General features: G+C 39.6%; 1 protein-coding gene across 1 annotated transcript in view; it reads right to left on the reverse strand.

Moving 5' to 3' along the window:
- The window catches only part of LOC134803804 (organic cation transporter protein-like), a 46031-nt gene that overhangs the window by 13489 nt on the left and 6309 nt on the right, over positions 1-26233 (reverse strand). Inside the window, exons 2-4 of the mRNA XM_063776640.1 lie at positions 4854-5043; positions 4025-4154; positions 2219-2347 (exon numbers count right to left, since the gene is read on the reverse strand). Of these exons, the coding sequence (XP_063632710.1) occupies positions 2219-2347; positions 4025-4154; positions 4854-5043 (449 nt within the window). The remainder of the gene's footprint in view (positions 1-2218; positions 2348-4024; positions 4155-4853; positions 5044-26233) is intronic.

Raw genomic sequence — 26233 nt, forward strand, 5'->3', positions numbered from 1 at the left:
TAAATTATTATAAAATTTACTATATTAACAATTATTGCACGATCATTATTATCATATTTAGAGATTTGTAAACTTTTACTGATGTAGTATTTTTTATCTAGAATTGTAATAATTATCTTATTTCAAATGTACCTGTGTGACCTGTAAAATATTTTTCTCAAAAATGGACGGCAAAGTCGACTTTGCCGTTTAAAAAATAGGTTGCGAAGCGCGTAGTTTATGGTCAGTCAAATAATTAAAAAGTTGAAAACATTGCAGTCTCGATTTTGGGACTGCAATGTTGCATACAAATTCCATTATTTGTCGAGTTCCAAACTTTTTAAAATATCAAATGAAGGCACAGGCCCATTAAACAGCCAAACAGATGATTAGTACCGCGACTATTTAGCTGTCTCAAATAGGTTGGCGTATTTTCGGCAGAAAAATACACTTCTATTTTTTTATTAAAAAAATAAAAAGGCGGCAAAGCTAATTTTTTCAATTGTTTCTACTTTTTTCTGTGAAAATATATACGTAAGAAAGTTGCTTTTGTAAAATATTTCTATGATATTTATATTTCTTGCACCATTTTTGAGAAAAGCACTATATATGACTCGGCTGGAAGGCTACTTGCTGGCTTCGGATTCAATTAAACGGACTCCCAAGGTCGTCCGTTTAAAACGAATCCTCAGCCTGCAAGTAGCTACTTCCGAGCCTCGACAATAATGTACTATTTACCAATAAAGTAACTGAACTGAACTTAATAAAATCAGATTTAAGACCTGACGGCCTAGCCAGCAAGGTGACGATTGGTTGCGCTTCGCCATCGAATCGCTTTGTGTCTCTCTATCACTCTTCCATATTAGTGTGACAGTGACAGTTGCGTTTCGTTCGCTACGTAGCGTTAGCGATTGGCATGTTGTCTGGCCAGCCGGCCTAGCCAAGGTTACAATCGCTATCGCTTCGACAACGAAACGCTTTGTGTCTCTCTATCACTCTTCCATATTAGTGCGACAGTGACAGTTGCGTTTCGATCGCTACGGAGCGTAAGCGATTGGCATTTTGGCTACGCGGCCAGGTCAGATTGGATCTGTCGCCATATATTTTGCACTGAAGCTACCAGGGCATCATGAGTTGTCAGGAGTTCTTACACAGAATGGTGAAACTGTTGACGAAGGCAAAGCCGACAGAAGCCGGCACACGGAAAAGGTCTTACATTAAATAACAGATCAGATCAGATCAGAACAGATCTGTTGCCATATATTTTGCACTGAAGCTACCAGGGCACCATGAGTTGTCAGGAGTTCTTACCCAGAATGTACATCATGGTGAAACAGTTGTCGAAGGCGAAGCCGACAAGAAACCGGCACACCGAAAAGGTCTTACATTAAATAACAGATCAGACCAGATCAGATCGGATCTGTCGCCATATATTTTGCACTGAAGCTACCAGGGCATCATGAGTTGTCAGGAGTTCTTACCTAGAATGTACATCATAGTAAAGCAGTTGTCGAAGGCGAAGCCGACAAGAAACCGGCACACCGAAAAGGTCTTACATTAAATAACAGATCAGATCAGATCAGAACAGATCTGTTGCCATATATTTTTCACTGAAGCTACCAGGGCATCATGAGTTGTCAGGAGTTCTTACCCAGAATGGTGAAACTCTCGTCGTAGACAAAGCCGACAAGAAGCCGGCACACCGAGGTCCTACATTAAACAACAGATCAGACCAGATCAGATCGGATCTGTCGCCATATATTTTGCACTGGAGCTACCAGGACATCATGAGTTGTCAGGAGTTCTTACCCAGGATATACATCATAGTGAAGCAGTTGTCGAAGGCGAAGCCGACGAGGAACCGGCATACGGAGAAGGTCCAGAAGCTGTGACTGAACGCAGTTCCGACGCCAGCCGCGAAGCCGATCAGCCATCAGTTGTCGAAGGCGAAGCCGACAAGAAACCGGCACACCGAAAAGGTCTTACATTAAATAACAGATCAGATCAGATCAGAACAGATCTGTTGCCATATATTTTGCACTGAAGCTACCAGGGCATCATGAGTTGTCAGGAGTTCTTACCCAGAATGGTGAAACTCTCGTCGTAGACAAAGCCGACAAGAAGCCGGCACACCGAGGTCCTACATTAAACAACAGATCAGACCAGATCAGATCGGATCTGTCGCCATATATTTTGCACTGGAGCTACCAGGACATCATGAGTTGTCAGGAGTTCTTACCCAGGATATACATCATAGTGAAGCAGTTGTCGAAGGCGAAGCCGACGAGGAACCGGCATACGGAGAAGGTCCAGAAGCTGTGACTGAACGCAGTTCCGACGCCAGCCGCGAAGCCGATCAGATTTGTGCCTGGAAAAGTTTAACTAAGAATTAGACCTAGAAAATGGTTTGCTATCCGGAAATCTGACAGCTGTTCATTGATGAAGGCCAGAGTGGCAGCAAAGTCACCAAAGAGAGAAAACTCGATAAAATGTGATCTAAGTATAAGTAGATTATGATTTGTTATTGTGCTATAACAAAATGGTCTCAGAGAAAGACTGGTTAAAGTTGACATCAGCATCTTCTAGCTGAGCGAGTTTTTTGAACTACCCGCACCTGCCGGCCTAGCCAAGGTGACAATCGCTATCGCTTCGACAACGAAACGTTTTGTGTCTCTCTATCACTCTTTCAATTATTAGCCCCCATTCCCACGGGCGCTTTTACAACGCGCGTTAAAAAAGCGTTTGAATGACACAAATGGATACATGTTAGTGCGACAGTGACAGTTTCGATCGCTATGAAGCGTAAGCGATTGGCATGTTGGCTACGCGGCCTGACCTTTGAGTTGACCCATGAGTTGCGTTCTCGCGCGCGACTCCATACATCTAGCGCGACTTCAAGTATGGACTCGCGCGCGAGAACGCAACTCATGTTAGACCGCCTGGGGGCCGATCTTTGAATTTCGATCGTTCGATTTCGTCACTCGAAAATCGGTGGAAAACGGCGAAATGCTAATTTTTGAAATACGAGCGATAGAAATTGGGAATCGAGTGGTATTGACCACTCGTTTTCATTTCTACTAGTAGAATTTAAATGCCTAGTAGTGGAGATATCATTGAACGAAATACACGAAATCGAGCGGTCGAATTTCATAAATCCCCCATATTTATCGATAATACGATATTATATCAGACGACCGGTCTGGCCTAGTGGGTAGTGACCCTGCCTGCGAAGCCGATGGTCCTGGGTTCGAATCCCGGTAAGGGCATTTATTTGTGTGATGAACACTAATATTTGTTCCTGAGTCATGGGTGTTTTCTACGTATGTAAGTATGTATTTATCTATATAAGTACCTATGTATATCGTCGCCTAGCACCCATAGTACAAGCTTTGCTTAGTTTGTGGCTAGGTTGATCTGTGTAAGATATCCCCTGATATTTATTATTTATTTATTATATCGTTAGAGTCGTGTGTCAACCGAAGTGTGCAAAACGTTCAAGTTGATAAACAAGACCAAGTTCGGCAGAACGCACTTCGTCTTATATTTAATTACACAAACGGGTGTACCGCAATATAATTTCATTGTTTTTACTTTAAATTCCGACGTTTCAGCTGAGTTGAGCTGCACCACTGTGGCCACGGAAAGACTTGCATTTGGTCTTGTTTATCAACTTGAGGGTGTCCTACACTACGTCCCTCCCCCTCCCCCCGACCCCCCCTCGTCCCTCGTCCCTCGCCCTCCGAGCAGGTGGGATGACGATCTGCGAAAGACTGCAGGCAGATGCTGGATGCGGCAAGCTGAAGACAGGGCGCTTTGGCGCTCTTTAGGGGAGGGCTATGCAGGGGCTATGTCCAGCAGTGGACTAATATAGCCTGATGATGATGATGATGATGATGATGATGATGGTGATCATGAGCGACAGTCTGTCTGTATGTTAGATGCTGAGAAAGGGGTGGCTAGTAGGTACTTACTACAGGGCCTGGGGCTTAGGGCCCCACGACTGCCTTCGCTAATAGTGAGACTACTAAGCGGGGTTAATACTTACCTACTAAAGCCGGTATCCTTCCATACTTGTCGGCGATCCAGCCAAACAGCAGGCCCCCCACTATGGCCCCGCAGAAGAAGATGGCCTGAGACGTCGCCGCTAGGTTATCCTTCTCGCACACCCAGTCCAGCTGTAACAAATATAGTATAGGTACATATAGGCAGGGGTAGGAAACTAGAGCGTTCGGGCATTCTCGGCTCCGTTCGGCTCAGCATTGTTCCGAGCAATTATTAGGGTTGGCACAGCTTGACGTCCCTTTGGGGGCACAACCACAGATAGGATAATTGCCTACTTGAATTTTGACAACCCTAATTATTAACCGAAAGGGATATTGCCATACATTAGAAAGGGACAGCATGATTCGTCCTTGACCCGCTGTCAAACTTTGCTTTGGTTTTGTAGGAAGTTTCCTATTCTGTACCTATGGTAGTACTATATATTATTAATTCTGTGATATAGAGTCAAGAGTCAATGTGTTTACATTTATTCCTGGAGAATCAGAACCAGACAGACATTAGGGTGCCGCAGACCCTCGGGTAGTTTCTTTACTGGAGAGCTCGCTCGTTATCCGGCGTCGTCCGGCGACGTCCAGATCGTCCACTCACCTGACTAGCAATAGTGTCATAGGGCACGTCGCTCCTGTTATACTCCCACTTGGTACAGGAGACTATAGGCTCGTCGTCCAGCGTGGTCCAGCATCGTCCAGCTTCCACTCACCTGACTAGCAATAATGTCATACGGCACGTCGCTCCTATTGTACTCCCACTTGATACAGGAGACTATAGGCTCGTCGTCCAGCGTTGTCCAGCAAAGTCCAGCGTCCACTCACCTGACTAGCTATAGTGTCATACGGCACGTCGCTCCTATTGTACTCCCACTTGGTACAAGGAACTATCGGCCACTCGTCGTCCGGCGTCGTCCGGCCCTCGGCCAGCGCCTGCGTCCAGTTCGTCGAGTACATGCGGCAGCGGTCGTGGGAGAAGGGGCCCTCGGATTTGGGGGGGATGGCGAGGGCTCGTCTGAAATAGAAAATGTTGAAAAAATTAATTCAATCATTCAATTTATTTATTTAGTCATTACAGGTAACAGTTAAGTACGTCTACCATCAGTTTTGACATTGACATATACGCTCACGTCTACGTAACTTACTTTCTATGCATCTCGCTCGTACTCGCATATTAGTGCAAGCGAGATGTACAGAAAGTAAATTACGTAGACGTGAGCGTTATGTCAATGTAAAAACTGGTGGTAGACGTAAAGGCTGGCGTCCACTAAACTCGCCGAGTCGAGTCGAAACGCGTAGCCGCAGAAATTCGCCTGACGAGCAATACGCGCGGAGAGTCGAATCGGCGCGCCGCGGCTATTCGTCAATGGACGCAGTTGCATAGAAAATATAGAAGGCGAATTATTGCGATTCGATTCGATTCGCCTCGGCGAGTCTAGTGGACGCCAGCCTTTAGGTGACAGTCTTAAGAGAGAAAGAGTCTTAAGTAATAAGTTTTTGTCAAAAAAATCATTTTGGTACAAGCTTTTATCGCTGACTGTAGGAACTTTTCTTTCAACAAGCAACTAGTAATCATCGAGACAATTCTAATAAACCCAAATTACCCAAACACAATTAGGTTGCGTTGTTTTATCACAGAGTTCCTATGGCCACCTCCTGTCTCCATCATCAGATCAGCTCGATGGTACCATAATATTGCATTGTCATCCAATTTACATGTCACTGTAACTGTCAAATACGACAGTGTAAAAAGTAACAGTGGACCGACGCCTTTGTTTGCGTAAATACCGACACCGTACAAGGACACAGAGTCACAGACTTACATAACTGCCCAAGACTTACACTTGACTTACTATACGACGCGCTAGCCCGGTGTAGTACCGAGCTACTAACAATGGCCATGTATGCAGCTCGGGTGCGACCCACCCCTCGCCCCTCGCATCCCGCACGATTGCCCCTAGACGGCTTCGTCGAATGACTATATTGTTTAGACTGTGCAAGTAATAAACAAAGTTTTGTACGGAGTTTAAAAAACCGGGCAAGTGCGAGTCGGACTCGCGCACGAAGGGTTCCGTACCATCATGAAAAAAAAAACGGAAAAAATGCAAAAAAAAACGATCACCCATCCAAGTACTGACCACGCCCGACGTTGCTTAACTTTGGTCAAAAATCACGTTTGTTGTATGGGAGCCCCATTTAAATCTTTATTTTATTCTGTTTTTAGTATTTGTTGTTATAGTGGCAACAGAAATACATCATCTGTGAAAATTTCAACTGTCTAGCTATCACGGTTCGTGAGATACAGCCTGGTGACAGACAGACGGACGGACGGAGGGACGGACAGACGGACAGACGGACGGACGGACGGACGGACGGACGGACGGACGGACAGCGAAGTCTTAGTAATAGGGTCCCGTTTTACCTTTTGGGTACGGAACCCTAAAAATGGCATAATTTGGCCACCCGTCGGATTTTTTTTTGGTATCAATAATAACACATTCAGATATTGGCTTTATTCATTAGCCTGCATTAAGATTGCACAGATAATGTATTATAATCGTTTTTATAACCAAAAACAGCTTAATTCCTTTCACGGCCGAGAGTTAAAAGTAAAAAAAAGCCGGACAAGTGCGAGTCGGACTCGCAAACCGAGGGTTCAGTACTTTTTAGTGTTATAGCGGCAACAGAAATACATTATCTGTGAAAATTTCGACTGTCTAGCTATCACGGTTCATGAGAGACAGCCTGGTGACAGACAGACAGACGGACAGTGAAGTCTTAGCATGCGTGGCTCACTCCGCGATTTCGTCGCTTTGCTACAGGTAGCTAAAAGTACATCCGTTCGGCCCCAATTTTGGGGTTTGCCATAAGCAGCGCGTGGCGCTGTCGCCACCTAGCGGCCATATCTGTGCTGATCGTAACAGACGCGTTTTGTTAGAGAGTGAGTCTTCTGTACCTAGTACTATTATTTATTCTGTGGTCTTAGTAATATGGTCCCGTTTTTAACCTTTAGGTACGGAACCCTAACAATTGACGCAAGTGATGTTATTGACAATTTAAGTACGAAATTAAAGTTTTAATATTCGAAGGTAAAATAACAATACCGGACCGTCGTTAATAAATTTTCGTAGACTACCGATTTAGACTCCGCAATAATATGAGGAATCTTTTAAATATCACTCCTTTAAGAGGCAAGAAGACAACTGCTTCTAAATAAACGTAGACCCCATTTTTCTCTTTGAATATTACTATTATTTATTACATTACTAATATTTTTTATATAATGATAGCTATGCCCCTTCGTTTGACTTAAGTATTTCGATTTATTTGATTAATATAAAAATTAGGAGCAAAAAACAAACTCCATTCAAATATTTAAATGCTCCTAACTCTTAAAAATAATTAAAAATTCGAAAATAATTAAAGGGGCATAGTAACCCACGCAGAGCAAGTGTCATTTTAAACGCCACGGCTCGGCCACGACATCGAGCGACTTGCGACGGCGGAAGCGATAACCATAGGTTGGAACGTGACACAGCGATCGGACCTTTCGCTCCAACCTATGGTTATCGCTCCGTGTCCGTAACTGCGTGTGCTATCAAAATCGTTGCAGACTTTTCTTGCTCTAACTCTACCATATTTATGATGGATATAAGTACAATGTGATGGTTGATCTCACATGTAAAGATAGGTTTCAATCATTTATTTAAAAAACGCAAATGTTAAATCAACGAATGCTTTATTTGTGAACGTTGATCTCCATTCGTTTGTGAATTGTGACTCTAATCATAATCATAATATGTGACGCTATCTATGAAAACGGCCTTATTGTCGATGGCGCTTACGCCATTTATTAACAATGCTCCGATATAAATACAATGCCGCGCGACGCTGTACGGCGTAAGCGCCATCGACAATAAGGTCCCTTTTCATAGATAATGCCCCATAAGTATATTTATTGTGACTATAGGTTATATGTTAGACTATACACCCCAGGGCAAAAGTATGGAAACAAACTTATATATGACAATAAAAAACTGTAATTTTCACATAATTACTAAAAAGAAATATAATATAGTAAAATGATAATAGAACATTTCAAAAGTAAATTACTTATAATTTTCTTGAATAAAACTGTAAATTCAACCTTTCGTAGAAAGACAATTAAGAAGGTTGATTTGTATGTTCTCTCAAATTTATATTTTTTTCGCATATATTAGGATGTTTTAATACTTTGGATGCTGTTTTCATCTTATAAAACTGCCTAAAGTAATTTTTGCGTTACCAATACACAATAATAATAATGGAAATCAGGGCAATAGTCAACGCAGGGCAGCTTGTGGCGAGCTGTTGGGGATTAGCGACCTCACGTACCCGAGTGCTCCTGGAGAGTTCTGTTACCCGCAAGGAGGGTGGGTGGGACAGGATTCTCTGCCTCTGGCTTGCCTTAGCCGGCCGGCCAGAGTGGAGTCGTTAGAGCTATAAGCTCCAGGGGTGGAAGTGAAATATGCATAAGACGCGAGTTGGCACAGTGGCTGTTAACAGCCACTGGGTAGAAAGCGGCGCACACCTCTCGACACCCCTGAGCCGCTCACACCGGTGTTGCCCTTGAGCCATCCTAGATGTCGCTTTTTGTGGGGGCCCATCTTGTGAGGGCGAGTCACCGTCTGCCGGAAATAAAATTGCATACCGTTTTATTAGGCAGGCGTCCGGTTTTTTACCCCATAGCTCAGTTCTTAGTCCATCGCTTTCACCCAATAACCTAGTTCATTTTAGATTCCATCAACTCTCAATAGTCCTTACACCCTGGCGGGTGCTGCCTCTGCGTGCGTCCCATGACACGGGCAAGGGCAGCCTCCGCTCGGTGTACCCCTTACATTTCATTAAAGTGTCAAAAGGGCCTCTACGTGTTGGCTTCGGCTCCGCGCACGCCTCCCAAAGGTCCGGAACACCATTGTTCCGTGATGGGAAAGACATGGAAATATTAAAAATTAAAAAAAATAACTTTGTTTCCATACTTTTGGCCTGGGGTGTATGTTAGAGCTATTAGCCTTCCATCTTAATGGCGTATAATATTTATTACTTAAAGCTAAAGCTAAAAACAATGTTTAATGCCGACGATGCGGCATCTTGTACTCAAGTGATCTCTGGTAATTGGTGCAAAACTTGTTGAAAACGCTTTGAGAGTGCCGAAGGCCGACTAGGCCCAAGGCTCGTCCGGGGAACGTCTACGCCTTTCCATATTGCCATTTTCAACCAAAAGGATACTTGTTGCCGGTTGTCAATAAGGTACTATTTCCATGAAGCTTCATTTTGAAATCAGCCTTATCGACAAATGACAATGTGGTACCTTTTAGTTGAAAACGTCACTCGTCATATTATGGCAATGGAAATATGACAGGACGGCGTAATTATTAAATTGTGGTATTGATAAAGTACATCACCTCGGGCGATTTCGTTTTACAAACAAGTCAATTTCTAGAGTATTTTTTTTATAATTTGTTAAAAAAGATAATTTATTGACGCAAAAAAATCCAACATAATAATAACAGCATAGGTACCTTCAGATCCACAGCGCAGGCTTCGTCAGCATACAGAATTACACATAGCTATTTTTTTGTAATTTATTTGGAATATTTTTTCCTGAACAAGGTGTTTTTAGGGTTCCGTACCCAAAGGGTAAAACGGGACCCTATTACTAAGACTCCGCTGTCCGTCCGTCCGTCCGTCCGTCCGTCTGTCACCAGGCTGTATCTCACGAACCGTGATAGCTAGACAGTTGAAATTTTCACAGATGATGTATTTCTGTTGCCGCTATAACAACAAATACTAAAAAGTACGGAACCCTCGGTGGGCGAGTCCGACTCGCACTTGTCCGGTTTTTTTTTAAACTCCTTTAATTTTAAGGGTGCATTCCCGAGCTTAAAGTAAGTTACTTCCTCAAAGACACCGGTATTGTAATTATTAATTAACTCAATTTCGGAGATAATCAAAATTTTATTTAGAAGTGAAAACTTCTTTAGCGGCGCTGTGCACTTTTTGTGATGGGGAAAAAATGTTAAACTCGCGAGAGCGTAAGACGTAAGACGCTTCGTAAGACGGACACGTGACCTGATCGAAAAACTGTTACAATGTCATTGAGTTTTCACTTCTGCCGGCACTCCCGGAGTGCAACCCGTTGTTTTTTTTATCTAATAAGGCCCCTATGAAAGTGTACACTTGCCTTAGGGCTTTTTTACTTTACATATTTTGATTAGTGTTGAGTACCTATGAGTTTATACATTTGTTTGGCCATATTAACGCAACAATAATATGTTAAGGGGCCCACTGATTACCAGTCCGCCGGACGATATCGGCCTGTCAGTTAAAAGCAAAATTTTACAGCTCCGAACAACTGACAGGCTGATATCGTCCGGCCAAGTGGTAATCTGTGGGCCGCTTTACTCTTCAAAAACCGCAAAAATATGTGACACGCTTTTATAGCTCTACCATAGAGAGCTCACTCCATACATCAGTTTTGGTACCAAAAAGAACCGACCGGAATGTCTAATGCTCAACAACATAAGACTTTCCGGTCGGTGCTACATCTATTGTCACTTGACAGTACTACTACTGCTACTTAAGACGAAACAGGAGCTGAGTTTTAAATATTTTAGGTAAATATACCCGTCTCGCTAACGGAAGCGGCACCTAAAAGTAGTGCGATAAGGACAAGGCGAAAAATCCTGCGTAAAAATCTCAAAAATCGAGGTTTCGTACTCCTCTGTTTCCTCCTCCAAAACTTAACCAATCGTAACCATTTTGGTCATAGTCAATTAGGCCATTTTGGCCATTTTTGAAGGGCTCTAGCGCCTTAAAAAACAAAAATACCAAAAAAAGCAAAACGGTCCGACACAGATATTGACAATATTAATCTGTGTTGAAAAAATCATTGCTCTAGCTTCAAAAACCACGGAGGAAAACGAGGAGTACGTTTGTATGGAGAAATGACCACTCCCGTTGGCTCTTAAAGTACTGATAATTCCGCTACTCGATGCTAGATGTCGACTATGAAAATACTAATATTTTTGGTACCAAAACTGATGTATGGAGTGAGCACTCTTGTCTTACTTATATTTCTCTATGTTATTAAGGTATAACTGGTATAATATATGTAAATCCTACAAAAATGAAGTTAAAACCATCTGTCAAATGGAAGGTCGGCTGTCATTTGACATGATAATTATCCAAATTGCTAAAAATTGTGTCAGTTTAATCACCTGTCATGAGAGTGACAAGGTTCCATTGCGACCTAAATATCAAATTGACTGTGAAGTGTGAATGTATCATGTTTGGAAAATGGATAATATAGTACCAAATTACCATGGCATTTTAATATAAAACATTAAAAATACGTCATGCTGCTATTAAGTATAATATCTGGCAGATCGAGATTTGCTCGGAAAACACAAAAACTCAAAAATGCGCGTTTTCACAGAAATAAGACCTAGCTAGATCGATTTATCGGCCCCGAAAATCCCCATATAGCAAATTCCAACGACATCGTTAGAGCCGTTTTCGAGATCCCCGAAATATATACACGATGTGGCCTGTAACACGAGCAAAGAATTAAAACATAGATTGTACTCCTCAAACGGTGACACTTTTGTTCAACAACTTTTAAAAATTATGAAGTATTTAGACTCCCTATTTTTCATACAAAATAAATATTATCTTCAATGGACGCCATCGCCACGCCATATTAGTGTGATTGACGTTGCTTGTCACGCCTTAAACATAACAAAATTCGCAATACATTGCGTCTTAGAATAAACTTTAAAGTGTAATAAAAATCAAAACACAAGTTATTTTTAAAAGTCGCTGAACAAATGTTGGTCAGTATGAGGAGTACAGCCTACAGTTTAATTTTTTGCTCATGTTACAGGCCACACCCGGTATATAAATAAATAAACAAGGTATTAGATTTTTACAATACAATATATTTACGAAAAAAGTATAACATAAGGTTGACTGGTAGAGAATGCCTTATAAGAGTTATAAGATCTAGGTTAGTACTAGTAGTAGGCAGGTAGGCAAAAATACCTAACCTTTCTGTAATAAACAGTTTTTTAATAGATTTCTTTTCTTTGAAATTATTGAGAGGGTTTGAAATGAAAACTTTTTGCACGCATGTCACGCATCCGTAGTTTTTTTAATTCGGGTTTTAGAGTCTCTTCGGAAAGAGAAGAGTCAGAATGTATTAGACCCCATACATTTCACGACTCTTCTCTTTCCGCACAGACTCTATGAGTTGTAACTAAGGTCAATCAATAAAAGGAGAATTTCTAATTCCGTAACTAAGTTAATATTAAACTTCACTCACAAAAAAAGCCGGTCAAGTGCGAGTCGAACTCGCGTCCCAAGGGTTCCGTACTGCACACATTTTCGAACGAGCGAGCAAAGCGAAGTTCTTAAGTAGGTACATTCAACTGTTCATTCAATTGTTCCACACACGGGTGGCTAGGGGCACGCCCCGGCTTTTCCGTGTTTTTTAACTGAGCTATCAGAGGATAGTTAGTTACGCAATTATTATTTCAAGGTAACAGGGCTATAACCGCGAAAATCGAAGTTAGCAAATTGTGGGCATTCTCTCTGTCACTCTAATTACGGTTTCATTGGAGTGAAAGAGAAATATCCCCTCAATTTGCGAACTTTGGTGTTTGGTGCACCTCTCTCGGATGCTTCAGCCCTTCGGCCCAACGCAGAGCTTGGCCTAGACCTCCGCACTAGCTGTCCACACCACGTTTCACGTAAACAATTGCGGTTGTAGCCCTGATAGAGCTTATCCGCAATTTTTATGTTTAAGTCCGGCTCATGTTTAAGTCCGGCTCATGCTTAACTGCATATATAGGTAAAAGAACTATTTATCGCGTTTTCCAAAATATACGCCCAGCAGTTTCGGAGCTAAAGCCTTCTCCTATATCTGGTAATTTTTGCCTAATATTTTCTTAAATAACTTGTACACTAGTTATTTAAAATTAATTATGTACCTAAACCTTATACTCAGGTTGATCTTCTAGTTTTTATCACAAGAATTATCAAAATTCCCGTTATATAGTGGTTCTGCTCTGTTTTCACCTTAATAATCTAGTAATTATAACGATTCGTTTCATAATTATATTAGGTATGTACTCGTAGTTACATGTAAGTAGTTAGTGCGTCTGATTTCATGGAGCGGACCCAATCGCTTAGCAAAATATAGAACAAAATCGACGATCTCCTTTGCAGGAAGCATGCACATGTCGGAGGCTCCGGACCTTCAGGGCCTTCGACCTTCGCATTCAGACACTTGTACTATAATTGTTCTGTGTTTGAGCACTAACCTCCCGCAATTCGGCCTGCGGCCGTGCGTTTCAATAAGTCCTGGGGGACGCTTCGGGCCTTCGGCCCTACGCGTAGCTCGGCCGTCGGCCTTCTCAAAAGCTGTCCACACCACGTTTCACGTAAACCATTACGGCTGTGTCCCTAAAACAGCCCAACCGCTTTTTTTTTTCTTAAGTCCGACTCACGCTTGACTGTAGATTTCTAATAGGTTTTCCTGTCATCTAGAGGTAAAGAACTATAATGTGAATTTTTTTCAAAATTCTAGACCCAGTAGTATCGGAGTTAAGGGGGGGGGGGGGGGAATGGTAAGGTATTATTTTGCCTATTTTCTTAAATAACTTCTAAAATATTTCATACAAAATTATAAAAAAAAAGATATTTGAGATCCTCAAAATAAGCCCTTTCATTTAATATGTAACACGATATGGTTTGCCAAACTTTGTTTTTTAATTTTCTCATATTCCCCCTAAAAGTGCCCCCTATGCTAAAAATTAATTTATTTTAATTACATGTCCGTCTTTGGGTCACAGACTTCCATATGTATACCAAATTTCAACTTAATTGGTCCAGTAGTTTTGGAGCAAATAGGCTGTGACAGACGGACAGACGGACGGACAGACAGACGCACGAGTGATCCTATAAGGGTTCCGTTTTTTCCTTTTGAGTTACGGAACCCTAAAAAAGATCACAAATCAATAGAATAGAACCCTAAAGGCCCGGTCTAGCGTGAGTCATCCTTTAATCGGGTTTTATAAGCTGTAACTACTTAAGGTCATTCAATAAAAGGAGAATTTCTAATTCCGTAAATAAATTAGGTATCTTAGTAAACTTTACACGCAAAAACACAAATAGAACAGAAGTAATAGAACCCTAAACCGGCCACCTGCAGTGCGAAACGCTTCCTTCCGCACAAATTAGCCGCTCTATTAGATTCGGCCTCGTTTCGACCTTTGATTAAGTGAGAAATGTTTCTATTTGCCGATTGAACATGTGTTGGAATCGTGCTCAATCAAAATTGGGTACTTATTTGACTGTATTTAATAGTTATAAATCGACACGAGTTGCGAATTACCTATTCGTACATACACCTATATCGTACAATGTTTTACAGTACATATGGCCCTTTAAACTTTCGACATAGTTGCTTAATGTGCTAATTATCGCACTAGTGCGGTAAAGCAGCCCCATATGTACTGTAAAATAAATTATTTCACACCATGCATCAAATAAAGCACCAGATAATTATTAGTAAAACATAGATATTTAACACAAGTTCTATTTAATAAATCGGATAGAAATATAAAAAAAGTAGGTGAGTTGACCGTGACGTCATTGTGTAGGTAATGTTTCATATAAATTCCATATCAGCAAATCGCTTTCACAGTTCTAAAAAAGCCATGGTATAATAATATACTCCGCCTGGTACTCCATTCCCGTCTTTTCTAGGTCACCTAACTGACACGGGCCTACGTCATCATGCGACAGCGCTATATGATAATATGCGATAGCGCTATATATAGCGGCCATGTTGTTGTGACGTAGGCCCGTGTCACTCTGGGAATGGAAGACCATGTTTTATTAGACTATGTAAAAAAGCAACTGATATGACTAGTAGGAGAATACCCTATTGGTAAATCATAGTATAGGTACACATGTAGTGCATAATTATTTTCCATCGTATTTTCACGGAAACGTACGAACGTGTCTTGCTATTTCGGTCAGTCTCGGTACAAAAAGTACTGACGTTGTCTGAATTAGCATGACAAATACGAACGGTTCCGAGAAAAGCAATTTTGTACTACATCTGTACAGCCTGTCAATAAAATTGTATTGTTATTTATTTAAAATCAATGTGGCGAAGACTATGTATAAAATTGTTCGGTTGGGATGATCGTCATAGGAGAAAAACTCTCGTACCTATTTGTATACCGGTACGGTTACCATCAGTTTCTCACTGACATAAACGCCGTCGAGAACGTAATTTACTTTCTATACATCCCGTTTGCACTAATATGCGAGTGCGAGCGAGATGTATAGAAAGTAAATTACGTTCTCGACGGCGTTTACGTCAGTGACAAACTGATGGTAACCGTACAGTTTTCTGTGTTGTATACGCACAATCGCACATCGCTCAGAAAGATGCTCATAAAAGGAAGAGCTTCGCTCCTTGTGCTCTACCGACCTATAAGTGGAGTATGTGTACAAAACATAGAGAAATTAGTAAGGATAGAGTGCTCGCTCCATACATCAGTTTTCTTACCAAAACGCTGCTTAAATTCGTCGTGCATCGTCAAGTAGTAGATTTATCAGTACGAAAACTCTAATGCTCAACAATTTTCAGCTAATATTATAACCAGATTAAGGATGACTCACGCTAGACCGGGCCGTGCCCGGGCCGAGGTCGAGGCGTCCGTCACGTCATTTTCTATGACGGCTGATAGGTGATCACGTAGTGCTTTCCATAGAAAACGAAGCGCTGGGGAGCTCCGGCCCGGCCCCGGCCCGGTCTAGCGTGAGTCATCCTTTACGTGTTAGAATAACCATTGCTAGTCCATTTGAATTTGTTACTGAATGTTTCTATTGTATTAGCAGGGAAGCATAAATTAGTATGTTCAGGGAAGCAAATAGCCTTTCTCAAGTTTCTCCTGTCGGAATTAGGTTGAGTGAGCCACTGGGCCCTGCAATTCTTTTCCGAATCACTGTTCCCTCCTTGACCCTAGTACTTAGACGGTTTCAAAATGACCCCGCCTTCGAAGTTAATGCCAATGCCCTGTACAGCTAAAACACACGAATATCCGTAAATCCGGAAGCATGAGAATTAGCTGGCCGATTAGCCACGGCCTCGCTCCGAACCTGCGGCGTGTTCGCGGCGACCTCTGTCTGAGGCCGGGCGTCTGCTAAACTTAGCAATCTCAGGTCAATCACATTTTTTACAAGCTTTTATTTAAACTGCTCTGGGGCCCATTTCTCGAACGGTATTAGGAGGGGAGACACTCCTGGCTTCGCGCAAACTCGGCTCCGTTCGGCTCAGCATTGCTCCGAGCAATATTAGGGTTGTTGGCACCACTTAACGTCCCTTTGCGTGCACGACCACAGATAAGATAATTACTTGAATTTTGACAACCCTAAATAGTCGAAAGGGATAGTGGCATAAGTTAGGAAGGGATATCATGTTTCGATCCTGAATCGTTGTCAAACTTCGGTTTTGTAGGAAGTGTCCTTTCTGTATGGTAATAGGTACTATTACCTACTTATTCTGTGGTATTAGTCTTATATTACCTATTAGTGTGTTGTCATGGTAATCCCTACGATTTGACAGTTCGTGGACTAATAATATTAGTCTAATTATCGTTCGAGAAATGGGCCCCAGTTCGTGGACTAATGTTATTAGTCTAAAGGGGCCCACAGATTACCAGGTGACCGGACGATATCAGCCTGACAGTTAAACGCAAAAGGTGACAGTTCCGAGCAACTGACAGGCTTATCTATCTAATCTAATACCTTTAAACGAGCAATTCTTATTTATTTATTATATATTTCGGGGATCTCGGAAACGGCTATAACGATTTCGATGAAATTTGATATGTGGGGGGATTTTCGGGGGCGATAAATCGATCTAGCTAGGTCTTATCTGTGGGAAAACCCGCATTTTTGAGTTTTTATATGTTTTCCGAGCAAAGCTCGGTCTCTCAGATATTGATGTTATAAAGTGGTATTTTTGCCGTAAAACATTGCCGTATGCTCTATAGTCTATACCTAAAGGCTTATTAATAACGCTTAATAAAGCATTAATGAGCATTAAATTAAAACGCCACTTTTTTAAATTGTGATTTTATGTGTAGATTTTGATTCATATTTGGTCCATCGTATTATTCAAAAATGTTTTGGGTGATTTATCAATTTCGTGACTTTCTCGACTGCTAGTCAGACCGAGATAAGTTTGCAACGATTTTGATAGCCCACACAGTGCAAGTGCTATTTATACGTCATAATATCATAGAAGTTTGACGTATTATTAACACTTGCACTGCGTGTGCTATCAAAATAGTTGCAGACTTATCTCGGTTGGACTCTATCAGCATTGCGATACAACGAGGAAATGCCGCCAGCATCCTTGGTAAAGGCCTATTTTAGATTTAAGCTACAGTTATTAATTTAGTTTAGTATTTGTACCTACAGTTAGGGGTCATCCATTAATTACATCACACGTTTAGGGGGGGGGGGGGGGGAGGGGGTCAAGAAAATGTGACATGTTGTGACAAGGGGGAGAGGGGAGTCACAAACTTTGTGACGTCACTTTAACTTCATCAGTAACCAAAATTTTATTTTAATCATTTTATTTACTGTACAGTTCAAAAACAAGTTTTTGGAACGATAATCGTTTTTATTAGTTTTTTTTTTTTCATAATCAGTTTTAGGTAAGTAATAAATTTACTAATATTTTGACAAAAAATTAATAATACTTAATTCGATTTGCCGATTTCGTTGAAAAAATGTGACGTCACACCAGGGCCAATTTGCCAAATGTGACCAAGTGTGACAAGGAGGGGGGGAGGGGTCAAAAAACCTTGAAATTCCTGTGACGTAATTAATGGATGACCCCTTACTGTAGTACCCCTGTATATATCTATTATAAGCTTAGAGCATTTAATAACTGGAGTGGCCACTGAGAGCTTACCCCTCTGCGAAAAACCTGCACAATAATTTGTGCAAACTTTTGTATGGACTGACATGGCTATTTGTACGTTACGTACAAATCATGTAGAAATAGCGATACATTTGACGTCCCCTCCCCCGCAAAAATCGGCAGACTGTCTCGTAAAGAAAATGACAGCGATGACATCTCCCGTTACTAAATGGTCTATGATTATAAGTAAGTACCTAAATACATGTTATTTTAGTTACTTGACAAAACTATTCACAACGAAATAATTACGATCTGTACATAAAAGCATAATTGGGGCATTATCTATGGAAAGGGACCTTATTGTCGATGGCGCTTACGCCGCACAGCGTCGCGCGGCATTGTATTTATATCGGAGCATCGTTAATAATGGCGTAAGCGCCATCGACAATAAGGGCCCTTTTCATAGATAATGCCCCAATTATGATAATTATTAATACATACTACCCGATACCTACATATACACATTTTCTTATAATTATATTAACTCTTCTGACGCACTTGGACCGCAATAGATGTTAAATTATTCGCATGTGTAAAAAACTCAATGATTATTTGTATTAAACAAGGATAAGATAATTATAGAATACCTAATACTCATATTCGTACACCGCCCACACTGTCAACTGTACATCGGTGGACCTTATGTTTTTGTAATAAGGTCCACCGGTGTACGATAGGATTGTTGCTGTTGTACGGATAAAAAAAGGTCGTACGGATAAAAATAAAACCGGCTAAGTGAGAGTCGGACTCGCGCACGAAGGGTACCATCACGCAAAAAACGGCTAAATCACGTTTGTTGTATGGCCCCACTTAAATATTTATTATATTCTGTTTTTAGTATTAGCGTAGCTATATCATAGAACAGAAATACATCATCTGTAAAAAAAATCTGCTCTCACGGTTCATGAGATACAGCCTGGTGACAGACAGGGACAGATGGACAGCGGAGTCTTAAGCCCTTGCTACACGGTCGCCGACAAGCCTTCTAACCGTCTGACCTTGGTCTGTCCTTGGTCAGTTTTGGTCAAATTTTGTTGAAAACAACTGTCTACACGGTCCGGGACCGACCAAGGCCACGCGGTCTGAAGGCTTGTCGGCGACCGTGTAGCAGGGGCTTCAGTAATAGGATCCCGTTTTTACCCTCTGGGTACGGAATCCTAAAAATAAAAATTACGATGGACCTTTTTGGCACAGCCGGCACAGGTAAATTATTCGTAAACTAGTATGGTCAAAAGCGGCATGACATAATACGAGTTTAGATCCTGAGTAAGCGAGTTAGAGGTCAAATAACCCCTAGGGGTCTAAAATAAAATGACAATACAACCTTGACGTAAATTAAGTGAAATGTCTCTGGGGTTCTATTCGACTAGTTTTAATGATACTGAAATTGCAACTAGAAATAAAGGTTGACTCACGCTAGACCGGGCCGGGGCCGGGCCGGAGCCTCCAGCGCGTCGTTTTCTATGGAAAGCACCACGTGATCACCGATCAGCCGTCATAGAAATGACATGTCGGACGCCTCGGCCCGGGCACGGTCAAGGTCAAATGTTTGGGAGGTTAGCGATTCAGGAGGTCTCAGGAGCAGCAGGCGGGACTCTTCAATGACTTCTCCTTATTTTTGATTTTACAAAATTGTTTTTATTTTATATTAATTTAAATAATATTAACAAAAGTTGGAACGTATGGCGACTTTATATAAAAATTGGCAAGGCTACGTTTGTGAAAAAAATGTAATTTCACTAGGACCTCAGAATTCTTGTCGGTTCATGAGATACAGCACTGACAGACAGACGCATAGACAGTGTTTGTATGTTTTCTTCTATTTACTGAATCGATATACCTAGTATGTTGCTTTAATTAAATGTATTTTCTTCCTTACTTTTTCTAAAAAAAAGGTAAAAAAAACTGCTTAGCACTTTACATATTCCTAAAATTTCCAATATTTTCACTAACTCTCAACTGTACTTACAAACTTCTAGAAATAGTTAAATTATATGTGACGTTATCTATGAAAAGGGACCTTATTGTCGATGGCGCTTACGCCATTATTAACGATGCTCCAATATTAATACAATGCCGCGCGACGCTGAGCGGTGTAAGCGCCATCGACAATAAGGTCTCTTTTCATAGACAATGCCCCATATTGTATTTAGCTAGTTTCAAGTCTGCGCTGCGTCATTGCGTCTAAAGGAATCTATTAATAAAATATTAAAAACATAAATATGGAGGATCAGAGTTAGCAACATTAATGACGCTCACGCATTTCTGATTGTGTGTCAGGAGTCCTCAAAACATAAAAAATAAACTTAGTTAATTTGTCAAAAACATACCTACAGTTACATGCATGTTTTTTTTAAACTGCTGTAGGTATATTTCAAGGGTGCATTCCTGAGCTTAAATTGAGTTATTTTCTCAAAGACTCCGGTATTCTAATTAATATAATCATAATATATAATATTGAAATATCTGGGAGACCGATCTTTGCTCAGAAAATATATAAATTAAAAACAAAAAATGCGCGTTTTCCTTAAGATAACACCTAGCTAGATAGCTTTTTCGCCCCCGAAAACCCTCATATAGCAAATTTCATCGAAATCGTTAGAGCCGTTTCCGAGACTACCGAAATATATAAATAAATATATATTACAAGAATTGCTTGTTTAAAGGTATAAGATAGTTAACTAATGTTATGTATTTTTTACTCTGGAATAGAAGAAGCGAAGAATAGCAACGAAACTGAATAAAAACAACATAACGCTCTACAGCTTTTTAAAGAGCTAGCGGACCCATTCGAACTTTAATATACGTCAATTGTGTCGCTTAACTTCAAACTCGGGTAAATCCATTCGACCCTCTCAGCAAATATCTACTCTATTACCTTCTCTTAATATAATCGCATAATCTGACAGATGGATTTACCCGAGTTTGAAGTTAAGCGACTCAATTAATAGATCTAGAAACGATATGGATTAGATACGTCAGTGTCAAATGTGACATTTCTTCAAACAAAAACGTCACTTTTGACACTGACACATCTAATTCATATCGTTTCTAGATCTATTAATTGACGTATCTTAAAGTTCGAATCGGGCAGCTAGAAATCTAAAAGACTTCACTGCAACTTCACTGGCGACCGAAGAGCTGGCAGCTTTCTCGCGCAACGTATTAGCATCGCAATACAGCGGGGAAATGCTGCCAGTATCCTCGGCATCATGCCATAGGGGCCACATTTTCTAGATGTAATTTAGTTTTAGTTTTAATTTAGTTTTATTTTATAGATAACTTAGTTTTTAATAATATATCACAAATGTATTGTCATTCCTTCAATAAAAGTCAGTGTAACATAATTACATGAATAATACTTTTCATTTCTCATGCTCAAAAAGTGCACCTTTATGTCGTTCGTAGACGACATAAAATCGCATTTTATGCTCTAGAGCATAAAGTAAAATCATCTATTACGACCCTTATTGACTTAGCAATAAAGTCCAAATTCTGCCATACAAACTGCCAGCCCTGCCGGCGCGCCCCCGATCGGCGTGCCCCGCGCCTCCGACCGGCCCAAGAACAATTTTCTTTAGTCTTGAATAAATACGTTAAAATAACCTAAAATATTTGATTTTTTGTATATTTTCCTCGCAATCGAAGTGAAAAGCAGAGTGTACAACAAGGGCATAAATGTCCATTTTTACCCTCTTCTACTATTTTGGTCTTCGCTTCGCTCAGACCAAAAAATTGCCTCGGGTAAAAATAGGTCACTTTATGCCCTTGTTGTACAATCTACTATTTTAATTTCAAAAAATCTGCTGAACCACATTAAACTCCGACTCACCCTTGACTGTTTAAAAGATAAATTATTTATATCCTTCGAAAACGTTAGTTTTTCTTTGTATTTTTAAACGTTCTGTTATATTAGATAGAGGTATAATAGAAATAGACATTCAATAGATACTTAAATATATTTTATTTTTAGTAGAGAGTGATAAATGTTATGATATCTGAACAGGTTTAGTGAATTAAGTTTTTTCTACTACTTACTAACCACTCAGCAAATGACGTCACAGTCATGTTACTACTCTATATAGTTACGATTTGTGTCTAAAAATAACTGCTGTTTACGTTTCGCTGTTAATGTGCTTCATTTCATGCATGGTGTGAAATAATTTATTTTTTACCACGCCAGCTGGTAAAAGCTCTCTTTATTGTTCAATAACTGATGAGAAAGTTGCATTTTAGCCACATGTGTAGCATAAAGTATTAATCAAATGCAAATGTTGAGTTGTTTCCTTATGTTGTCTGGTAGAATTGAATTTTAAGTGATGATTTTGAATGATAAATATTAAATAATAAATTTTAAAGTGGAAAAAATACTGTCTTGGGTGAGACTTGAACTCACGGCCTCTGGATCCAGTAATTTTTCCACGTTTAAATTTATTCTAAGCTTAATAGCATCGTTAGCAGACGTTTCTGCTTGTTAAAAATTAAAATTAAATAATAAGTATTCATTTTGAAGATGTGGTTTGATTTTGTTTCATATTTTACAGTCGGTATTTTCCTTGTATTGGTGTAGTCATGTAGTGAATAAAGTTGTTTCACTCGATGGAAAAATTTGTTTAACCCTCGTGCCTTGAAACAGTTAAAACCCTCGCAACAATCAAGATTCCACTTTTGGAATCTTTCGCTTGCTCGGGTATAATTAATAATAATATAATAGTGTTTTTATATTTTACTTTTATACTCACATTGTAAAACCCTAACCTAAGACCCTAATTGAATAAAGGAAATATAATAATGCATTATTTATTATTTTGTTTAGGGCTTTGCACAAATCACGCGAGGTTCGATAAGGGGTGGGGGGTCACGAAAAAATCACGATAGATCACGTTGGGGGAGGGGGGTATAAGGAAACCTCACGTGTATTTTTCTACAGTGAACGAAACTATGAAAAAAACACCTACCACATGAGTAGGTACTTTTTCTCGGTTTCGTTAAACATAAATCTTCACTCTGCACCTCAAAATAGCGAGTCTATTTAACGAAAATAGAAAAATAAACAAGATTTTCTATATATAATAAAATTTTTCTTAAAATTAGGTCGAATGAAAAAAATTCAAAAAAATACACGTGAGGTTGTGTGGGGGGAGGGGGGGGTAGCGAAAAACCTCACCAAATATCACCAGGGGGGAGGAGGGGGTCAAAAAGTAGCCAAAAACACCTCGCGTGATTTGTGCACAACCCCTTATGGGGGTAATATTAGCACGAGACAGAGTTAAACAACAACTCTGCCCCCTTGTAAAACAAATAACTATTATGTAAATACAGTCTACATCCCTATTTTAACCCTTAAATGCATAGTTTTGCCAAATGTCTACAAAGCATTAGACAGCTCACAGATAAAAAAAAAAGGCTTACGTTCTCGAGCGCACCTTTATACCAATCGTCAAGTAGTAGGGTGATGATTTAAGGGTTAAATATATGCAATATTTTTAATTTATAAAAATTACATTCGTTTTAAGACGAAAAGTCGGAAAAGTTGGAAAAATCCAGAAGTTGATAATTTTTAGTATGTGATTTTGAACGGTGTTTTCGGGGTTTGTAATTATTTTATATTTAAAAACTTTATCATAGGTAAATCACAAACAGTGTACCTTTCTAATGGTAGTAAACAAATTCATATATCTATTACTGAAAATTACATATTTACATATAAATATGATTTAGCCAATTCAACTTCTAACACTGATTTCGCAGTGAAAATCGAAGTTATATTTTTTTTACAATTTTTACTAGAATTGGCAAACAATTATCTGATACATATATTAATTTCGGGCAAAATGAAAAAATCCTGCATTTAAGGGTTAACACAAGTTCACTACGTAAGTTTCATCTGTGGTTTTTTGAAGGGGGTTAGGGTCGGCCCACGCTAAGTTTTCATGTCAAATGCTACGTCTAGTATGGATCTTATAGGCATATGTCTTCGAGCAACACCGGCTTCCGACACATCGGAAGGGAGGGGCCCAAGCGATATCTCACAGTACAAATCTTTCTGCCATTTTTCGCGGGGGGAAAGGTGCACACAGTCGCACTTCTCACACACTTACATACAAAATCCAATCTGTAATGACGACACAAATACATAGAAAATGACACACGTCAAAGACAAATCTTGCAAACCTCGATCTCTTTTTGTGTACGGACGAGTGACAAGTGTCACAACACGCACACTAACACATTTTCGTTGAAGTATGTTATTGTATTCTGAGAGATGAGAAGTCGGATTTGTCGCTCGACCGATCCGCAATTTGTACTGAGCGAGCAAAATCGATAAATCCAACAATTACATGAGACTAAAATATAATAATTGTGTTTGAATGTAATTAAACGTATGATATGTAAAAAAAAATATTACATGTGAAATGTAACACTTTCTTTTTGTAAATTTGATGTCCCCGACCTCTTTTTATAACAAAAAACCGAGCAAACAGGCATTTTTGTGCAGCAGTGTTCACGCGCGCGTCTGGACTCGGTCTAGTGAAAAATCCAAGTGCAACTAGTTTTATTACCCGCGCTAGATTAGATTGACGCGCTAATCTTGTACCTCGGCAGAGGGGAAATAGTGCGAATGCCGCCTCCCTTCCGTGTTGCTCGAAGGCATATGTATGCGTTCTTACTGCCAAATTTGTACAAAGTTATCGTGGTCAGGTCAAAGGTCAACAACGCGTAGGAACTTGTGTTATTCGTAGTTCTTACATTTAGTAAATTATTTATTTTTCTAAGTCGGTAAAAAACCCGGATCTTTGCAGTAAGACATACCTCATCCCATATTGCAATCATTTGTAAATTATACAGATAAGCTATTCAGTTTTTATAATAATTATAATGTTGTTTTTTCCTGTCAAGAATGATTATAACTAGATTCTTTTAAAAGTACCTGTCTTGAATTATAAAAATATCTGCTTGAGTCTGACGTATATAATTAGAATTCTAAATAATTATGTACAATCTACAATTCTTACTATAGCTACAAATGTAAGTATTAATTGTTTAAGATTTTCAGCAATAAGAAATATTTATACTCTGTATCTTTAGGTACTTAAATAAAACTAAACAAATAATTTGTACATTTTCGGGTACCTAGTTATAACATTTATTGGTTAACCAACCAAACACAAAACCGCCTCGATCTGTCACTGAACGACCTGACTTTAACCTTAATTATCATGTAATGTTTTCATCTACCCTCAACGGATATAAAAAGCCTTTTGAGGGTAGATTTTGTTTACTCTTTTTTTACCTGAAGATACAGAGTATAGACCCAGGTATGTACTACATACAAGAGGGGTTTTAATTAGGTTTGAAATTGCCTACCTACGTTATTTTTAACTTTGCTGACTATCCGTTTACGCCATTGTTACTGGTTATACTGTAATACCTGATTAATTCACAAGCATACATACAAAACGTGACTGGTCTTAAATTATAGCTTATACTGCAAATTGGAGGATGATTTGCAAATACCGTGAAATGAGGAAACAGAAACTGAGTAAATAATACTATACGTATAGTCCGACAAGAAATAAGTGGTCGAAAATTATTGAGGGCGCCACTTCCTATCTGTCACATTTTTGACATAAACATAGAACACTTTTAGAACGCCGTTTGACTTTGATCCTTATTTTTTCACCGATATGTGTTAAATTTGTTAAATGTCAAAAAGTGTCGCTATCTAAGGATCAAAGTCAAACGGCGTTCTAAAAGTATTAATCATTTTGCGTCGAAAGATGGCGGTAAATATACTGACTGCATAATTTACTTTGAATATATTCCTCTATTTCAATTTCTCTTTATAATTACAGTTATTACAAACCTCTTCTCCTCATGTGCTCTCTGGATATGAACATAAATGAAAATCTTTTAACACAAATTGATGTAGGTATATCAACCACGGCAGCTGTGCCCCTTCGTTTTTTATTTTATTTTTTAATTATTATATGTACCTACCTAATTAAAGTTAGGAGTTTGTATGGATTTTGTTTTTCGCTCCTAATTCTTATAATAAGCAAAAAATCTAAAAAAAAGTCTAACGAAGGGGCAGCTATGGTTAATATACCTCAAATTATCAAAAAAACTCTATAATGTCAATTATTGACATTTT

Source organism: Cydia splendana, chromosome 27, assembly GCF_910591565.1.
Source record: "Cydia splendana chromosome 27, ilCydSple1.2, whole genome shotgun sequence".
In the NCBI taxonomy this organism is placed as follows: Eukaryota; Metazoa; Arthropoda; class Insecta; order Lepidoptera; family Tortricidae; genus Cydia; species Cydia splendana.